Source organism: Ipomoea triloba, chromosome 15 (assembly GCF_003576645.1).
Source record: "Ipomoea triloba cultivar NCNSP0323 chromosome 15, ASM357664v1".
Taxonomy (NCBI): Eukaryota; Viridiplantae; Streptophyta; class Magnoliopsida; order Solanales; family Convolvulaceae; genus Ipomoea; species Ipomoea triloba.
The window spans coordinates 21,387,272-21,395,675 of NC_044930.1; the positions used below are offsets into that span (position 1 = coordinate 21,387,272).

The 8,404-nt window shown below is 33.9% G+C and overlaps 1 protein-coding gene across 2 annotated transcripts; it reads right to left on the bottom strand.

Annotated features, from left to right (window-relative positions):
• Positions 1 to 3,460: 3,460 nt before the first annotated feature.
• On the bottom strand, positions 3,461 to 7,901 carry LOC116006336 (mediator of RNA polymerase II transcription subunit 20a-like). 2 transcript variants are annotated; one of them, XM_031246668.1, is made up of 6 exons: positions 7,744 to 7,901; positions 6,848 to 6,959; positions 6,270 to 6,412; positions 5,566 to 5,744; positions 5,045 to 5,134; positions 3,461 to 4,003 (listed from the first exon to the last, which is right to left on the bottom strand). In XM_031246668.1, the coding sequence occupies exons 2-6, from the start codon at positions 6,859 to 6,861 to the stop codon at positions 3,761 to 3,763; spliced, it is 669 nt and encodes a 222-aa protein (XP_031102528.1). In that variant the 5' UTR covers positions 6,862 to 6,959; positions 7,744 to 7,901; the 3' UTR covers positions 3,461 to 3,760. The 2 variants fall into 2 exon arrangements, with proteins under 2 accessions (XP_031102528.1, XP_031102529.1); XM_031246669.1 differs by having other exon boundaries at positions 6,848 to 6,990; positions 7,744 to 7,893.
• Positions 7,902 to 8,404: the final 503 nt, after the last annotated feature.

The window sequence follows — 8,404 nt, forward strand, 5'->3', positions numbered from 1 at the left end:
CTTATCCAAATTCCAAATTCCAAATACATAATAATAATTCTCTAAAATAGCAAATTTTACTTTTAGTCCTCTACTATTGTGACATTAACATATTTAGTCTTATTCTTTTAATTTTGTCATATTATGTCTCGGACTTTGAACAATTTTCACTTTTAGTCCTGGACTATTGTGGCATTGTCACATTTAGTCCTATTCTTTTAATTTTGTCATATTATATCCATGACTTTGAACAACTTCCACTTTTAGTCCTCGACTATTATGGCATTGTCACATTTAGTCCTATTCTTTTAATTTTGTCATATTATATCCATGGTTTTTTGTTAAAAATTTCATTATTTTATCCTTAGAATTAACAAATAACAAAGAAAAAAAATTCTTACACATATCGTAATTCATATTTCAAACACATTAGAAATATCGTAAATATCAAAGGATGTAATATTGTAACTCATAGAAATATGAGTTACGATAGGTATAAGGATTTTTTTTCCTTTGTTATATGTCAATTTAAGGATATCATTGTATTTCAATATCGTAACTCATATTTTTAACGATAAAATAATAAAATTTTTAACGGAAGATTAATGGTGGCAATCAAATGAAATTCATGGATGTAATATGACAAAATTAAAAGAATATGATTAAATGTGTCAATGCCATAACAGTCGAGGACTAAAACTGGAAGTTACTTAAAGTCATGGATGTAATATGGCAAAATTAAAAGAATAGGACTAAATGTGACAATACCACAATAGTCGATGACTAAAAGTGAAAATTGTTGAAAGTCAGGGATGTAATATGGCAAAACTAAAAGAATAAGACTAAATGTGGCAATATCACAATAGTCGAGTCGAGTACTAAAAGTGGAATTTGCTCTTCTCTAAAAGTTTATATATATATATATATATATATATATATATATATATATATATATATATATATATAGGATCGCGTTCAGGTGCGTACTGGCCACCCAGGAGAGAACTGCGGACGAATCACAGCGCGCCACGTGTCTGGAATGTAGTTGCACATAACGTTATAACTAGGTGCACGTAATGTTATAACTAGGTGCACATAGGTACACCCAGGTGCATAAATGTTAACAAAGCAAATTACTTGCACCTGCAAGTGAAAATAGGTGCACACGTGCAAGTAAAATATATTACAAGTGCAAGTAAATTGTACAATGAGCATCAATACTAAGTGCACCTAATGTTATAACTAGGTGCACCTATTGCTATAACAAGGTGCACATAAGTTGCAACCAGGTGCATGAATGTTAACAAAGTAAATTACTTGCACAAGTGCAAGTAAAATGTATTGCAGATGCAAGTAAAATGTATTACAGGTGCAAGTGAATTGTACAGTGAGCATCAATACTAGGTGCACCTAATGTTATAACTAGGTGCACCTAATGTTATAACTAGGTGCAACCTATGTTATAACTAGGTGCACCTAGGTTGCACCCAGGTGCATGAATATTAACAAGGTAAATTACTTGCATTTGTAAGTGAAAGTATTTGCGAAAATAGATGCATGAATATTAATAAGGTAAATTACTTGTACTTGTAAGTGAAAATAGATGCGAAAATAGGTGCACTTGTAAGTGAAACTAGGTGCACTTTTAAGTGAAACTAGGTGCACTTGTAAGTGAAACTAAGTGCACCAAAGTTCCAGTTATTTACGAAAATGCCACCGCGTCATTTTTTAAAAATTGCATCTGTTTCGTTGATCTGGACACGTGGACGGCTGTGGAGCGTTCTCATTTCCTACCTGGCGAGAGTTCGCACCAGAGTGCAACACTATATATATATATATATATATATATATATATATTATAAATAAATAAATAAAAAAGGGGCTAAGCCCGCCAGCCCGCGGCCGAAACGTGGCGGGCCAAAAAAGCCCACTAAATAGGTTTCCGAAACCCACCCCTACCTAGCTAGGAAGCGGGGCAAGCAAAGTCCGTTTTGACGGCTCTAAATTAGACCACTAAAATTTAAATAAAATTACAACTGAATCCCTAAATTAACCAATTTCATGTAATTAGTCTAATTTGTCAATTTTTGCTATTTTTAACCGGTTATCAAATTTAATTTTTTTTAAAAATAAGTAAAACAATTATTTAAAAAAAAAAAAACACTTCGTCTCCAAGAAGACTGGCGGAGACGAAGGTCTCTTTTTTTTATTTTTAATTAGTTTTGGATTTAAAATTATTTTTTAAAAATACTTTTAAATTGGGTAACCCGTTAGAAACTGTAAAAACTTGTAAATTGGATTAATTGCATGAAATAAGTTAGTTTAGGGACTCAATTGTAATTTTTTTTAATTTAGTGGCCTAATTGCATTATAATGTACAGTTCGGTAGCTTATTTGAACCTCATTCCAAAATATTGTGTGTGTGTGTGTGTGTGTGTATATATATATATATATATATATAGAGAGAGAGAGAGAGAGAGGGCCAATTACCATGTATTGTGATAAGTAGTCATATGTTTGAACAACGGATATTATCTTGTAAAAAATCATGAGTATGTTAAAAAGAAAATTGAAAAATTAAGTAAAGCCCCCTCCAATTTTTCCACATTTATACATTTTTCATTCATTTTATTAATATTGGAAAAATAATAATTTAAAAAAAAAACTCAAACTTTGGTGCAAGTGTTATAAGTGCACCTAATTTCACTTACAAGTGCACCTATTTTCGCTTACAAGTGTATATATTTTCGCTTACAAGTGCAAATAATTTACCTTATTAACATTCATGCACCTAGGTACACCCACTTATAACGTTAGGTGCAACTAGTTATAACATTAGGCGCACTTAGTATTGAGCTCAGCGCACATTTTACTTACACTTATAATACATTTTACTTGCACTTGTGCATCCATTTTTGTCCAGCTTTTAAAATCGTCTTATTTTTGTCACTTTTTGAGAAAACCTTCCCATTAAAGTCTTTAACCCTATTTTAATGATGTAGAAACAAGTAAAAAGAAAAATTAAGTATACCCTAAGATTGAATTCAAAATCTTGTATCCTTTTTTGAATCATCACTCCTTAAGGGAAGTGAGAGCAGCTCAAATCAAAGACACAACAGCAGTGCAGAAAACAAGACTAGCCCAGTTGGATATGCATACTTGAAGCTAGATAGACAAATTGTGTGGACCATACTATTAAATAATGCACATTCAATATAAAAATAATGTACATTCAGTATAAAAATAATGTACATTTAGTACATTAAAAATGTACATTTGATTATGGTCCACATAACTGTGTGGACCATGGTCCACACAATAATTTGCCGACAAGCATGCAATCATTATTGCATGGACCATGGTCCATGATCCACAAAGTTGTGTGGACCACAAATAAAAAGTACATTTTTAATATACTAAAAAAAGTACATTATTTGTGTACGTAAAGTACATTATATTGTATGTTGTCAAATAATGTACATTCAGTACACATAATGTCCTTTTAGTATATTAAAAATGTATCTTGTATTCATGGTCCTCACAGATATGTGGACCATGATCCACATAAAAATTTGCCACAGGCATGTAAAATTCATTACCCCTTTCAAAAAAGAGCTCTGATCCTAGCTTGAAAAATGAAAGATCTGAAACCAACAACAGGCTTTTACAAGAGTGATAATTTCCATGCTCAAATCCCCATTGAAATGCAGAAGAAGGTTCATACTCAAATTGTACAAATGAAGCATCTAGAGGACTACATGGAATGAGGATCTTGCCTTGTCTAGTTTCTCATCTGGGCAGCTGACTGAGCTGTGGCTATCATTTGAGCCATGATACAAGCATACTGAACTGCTGTGTGTTGAGAAGTATACTGATCGGGGAGGCCAAACTCTGTGAAGTTTGGTTCGATGTGCATAAAATGACCTGGTAATGATCTCTTCGACAGAGCATCCTTCCAGATATCAAAGAACTCACCCATGATTTGGTGTGATGTTTCCCATGAAGAAATGGGAAGATACTCCATCTGCAAGAAAACAAACATTATGCTTATTAGTAATCTGCCAGCCATCTATCACTTGAACCAAAATTATCTTGTTTCCTCTTATTTGACTTGACCCCAGCAATAACTCTTTAGGCCCAGAAAGAGTTATAACTTACCACTAAATTATACGCCTGAACTACCGCTTAAAGACTACATAATTCATTTGGTTTTCGGTGTTTTGTTTCCACCGGAAACCAAGGCTTTCACTCTTGGGAACTATTTGGAAAATGACTTCCGTCAAATTTTGGCAGAAGTCATTTTCCTCCAAAACAAGCTTATTTTCCCTAGTCAACGGAAAATGATTACCATTGACTTGATTTTACGGACACATCCAAACACTGGAAACCTGAAAAATGATTTCCAGAAATCATTTTCTGGGATTCCAAACACACCCTTAGTGGAATATGTAATAAAACTCATGTAATTGAGTTAGCACACCAGTTCAAACTTCTTATTCTATATTCTAACTTTATCTACATCGTTCTTAAAACTAGAATTACAAATTATTACCTTTTCTTTAATCCCAATACACACATGAATTGACCTCCAAACAGGAATTCTTATTTGTGCTGTGGAAGTTCTCAACTATTCTCTTTTCCCTTGGCTAGTATATATGTAACACTATTCCTTTTTGCGTAGTTTTTAATGCCAAGAGAGTGATAAGCACTTGAAGATCTCAAGTCCAATAAAAGTACAATGTCACTTAAGTTACTGTTTCAGTTATCAGCATTCAGCAAAAATATATATTTAAAAATTTCCCACAAATCTGATTTAAGAAAATATGATCAGAAACAGACTTAGACAAATACCTGTACAAGTATTCCCTTTTATTTTTTTCCTTGGAATGTGGGAAGACTAAAAGAAATCAATTCAAAGAAAATTCATAGTTCCAAACTGGCCTAAACTCATCTCACTGGAATAGAAGAAAAGGTGACCAAGAGTCCAAGACAACCTCAAATGTGAACCCCAAGTCAATGGATTCAGGAATCAGGATATAACCCAAAAAGTAAGGAAAATGTGTACCTCCATAACTATTCCCCTCAAGTTCTCAGAGTGGATTGGGACAACTTTTCCCACTCGCAGTCGGAAGTCACCAAGTTGGTATTGGAACCCCTGAATATAATAAAGATACCTTAGCAAGAATAGTATGAACTAATATAGAAGTATAGAACAGATGTGAAAATATGCAATGGGTCTCATTAAAATAAAATAAAATAAGATGATGAAAGGGTGGCAGGTGATGCAAAAAATTGCTTGTAAATTTCCTTTGCCATGCTTACAACGAAACTTGCTCAAAACAATAAAACCCTTCTCCAGCCTATTAGTATCTGCTTGTATTATCAAGTTACAGCATCAAGCATTGTGAATAAGTAATAAAAGCAAGTAGTTATAGCCTGGTTATCAATCCCCCACCACTTCTGCAAGGGTGAATCATGTGCACCTAATAATGAAATGATTTTTTTTTTAAATGTGCTTTTCAATTCAATCAAAGATTTTGACACAATGAGAAATTTGGAGTTCATAAATTGCACAATCCAAGCTACCTCAAAATTAAGTGCAACCCTAGTTTTGTAAGACTGAAGCTTCTCCATTATGTTCTGAATTGATGACTCTGCTTCCATAACTAGCCGTTGCCCTCTAATGACAAAGTAATACTTGTCAGGCTGCTCTTGAAGTGAAATCCCCCAAAAGTCACGCGGAAATTCATTTGCATTAGCTATGTCTGGTAAGGAAAACCAGTAAAAAAAGAAAGATTAGAGCACATAAAAAAACTTATAGACAAATATGTTTAATAGGTTCAGAAAAAAGCAGATGCATAATTCAGATAGAGATTGAAACAAGCATGAAAGCAATTATCTCCAATATATAAATGTTACTTCCTAGTTCCTAATATGCTATTTTCCATTCTAACATTTTCACGCTATTTTCTCATAAATTGTGAGTCCATTTATTATCAATAAATGAATAAATAAACCAAATTGCCATATTCATTCAATGCTGCAATTTTGCATAAAACTTCAAAAGCAGAATTACAGATTCTTTAAAATAAGTAAATCTCGCACACATGTTTCTGTTGGTTTTCTCTTTCCTTTGAAGGGTTGGGGTGTTGGATCTGTCAAAAATTGAATTTTGTTTTTTTTAAAATACCTTTTTCATTCAATACACACATATCTGTATGATTAATATACGGTGCAATAATAAGAAAGATCAATTTTGTGATCAAAGTGTGAAATAGAAAAGCCCTAACCTTTGAGCATTGGCTTGTAGAAGCTGAGAGTAGCTTTCCACCTTCCTTCCTTGACTCCATTAATGCCTTCAACACACTGAGAAACCTCAGTCAGGATTTGGGTGTTCACTGTTGTGCCAGCATTCGGTTGCCAATGCAAGACCCTAGCAATATAAACAAACGAACACTTTACCTACATACAAATATCTTAGAATCTAAGATTGGGATGAGGTCACTCAACTGGGCTGTAATGCACATGGCCAAACCACACTAAAAATTGAATTCAATCAATTAGCTAGTCTAACCCAATAACCTTATAAACCCATATGTTTCCTCTCTTGTTTTTAATTATGGGACTCTTAATACACACATACAGAGAGTTGTGTAATGCAAATTGAAGCTCATCAAAATAACCAGAAAATAAACAAGCAAACCCTTAACCAGATGCAGATAGTGACATACATGTACACATTCACACATAAACCAACACACAGTTATCGGTATACTCAATTGAAGCCAATCGAGATAATAAATCAGTGAAAAGCTTGATTTCATTTCAGAAAAAGAAAACTGGATAAATAAAACAGTAAAATAGATACCATTTGATGGGCATAATGGATATCAGAATGCTCGAGCTTTGATCCGTGAATTGATTGCTCTTTTTTTGTTGGGAGCCTATGTGTCTCTTTGTGCAGGCAGTACGGCAAATCCCTGTACAAGCGGAGGCGAAACCAGGAAAAAACTTGAGGGATGGCAACAGGGTGGGGCGGGGAGTGGGGTCCTGTCCCCGAATTAGGTCCCCATTCCCCGTACCCGTTCCCGAAATGGATTTGAAATTACCCCATCCCAATCCCCGTGGGGATTTTTTGGGAACGGGGATTCCCCGCCCCGTTTTTTGAATAACTTGTCAAAGAAAAAAGCAGAGTATGTAGGTGAGAAATTAATTAAAAACTTTTGAAATGACGGTTCTGCACTCTAAAGAGCCAGTATTAACCAATAAAATTTTCCTCAGCAAAACAACACTCTCATAACCACACACAATTGACTATTCCCTAACAATACAAAGTAATAATTGTCTCACAACCCAACACCACTCTGCAGGACACCAAAGTGTTCAGATCCGAATTCTCCAAGCTCCCTTCTGTAACAATTCCATTTTACTTCCCTAATCCTGAATCTTTTGATTCCAAATTTTTTTAATATGAAGTTACAATGCATCATTATGGGATTTATGGGTGTGATTTTGATTTTTCATTCCCTTCAGATTTCTTTCCATTTCATTCTCAGTTTTGACATCGGAGCCTGTTATATGTATGAGGAAATTGCAAATTTGATATAATTTTGGTCATGATGGTAATCTGCTGACCTGGGTGTGTATTTACTTAGAAAAAGTTTAGTGAAATATTAGAATGCGGAGTTGCACATAATGATCCAAAAATACATGTTAAAGAAAAAGAGTAGATATGAAAGAAATTGAAAAGGCAATAGTCATTACTTGTTTCCACAGTCTTCACTGGACATGGATGCCAGTGGCGACAAAGAAGAGATTGGCGGACGGCGAGTGGCTGGCGACTATTCGACGAAGCAGAGATGGCGGACAGCCGACGGCGAGGCTGGGGCCTGGGTTTGAGTTTTGAGACGGACTATAACCTATAAATTTCTGATGAAAAATGAAATTAACTCAAAAACAAAAAATATAATACAATATGTAGTAATTAAACTAGTGGGGTGGGGTCGAGTCTGAGTAGAGGTAACTGTGGACTCTTTGTACTTTAGTAGGTTGAGAAAGTAGCTATGAAAATATACTACATTGTAACAGAGTCAGTAGCACTCAAAAAAAATTAGTGGGGTGTGGTCGAACCTAAGTGGTCATATTAACTCTTTGTGCTTCAGTAAGATTAGAAAGTAATTATGAATATATGCTACATTGTAATAGAGTCCATAGTACTAAAAAAAAAATTAATGTACACAAAAGGAATTAATGACATTTTTTATCTTTTGTTTTTCTATTCCTTTTGCAACCCCTTTTTCATTTGTGGTAAGAATTAAAAGAATAATAATAATACCATTATAAAAGGTGAAATGTATTATTTTTTGAATCATCACCTTAACAAAATATAAATGTCATATTAGAATTATCCTAATGATACATTTTA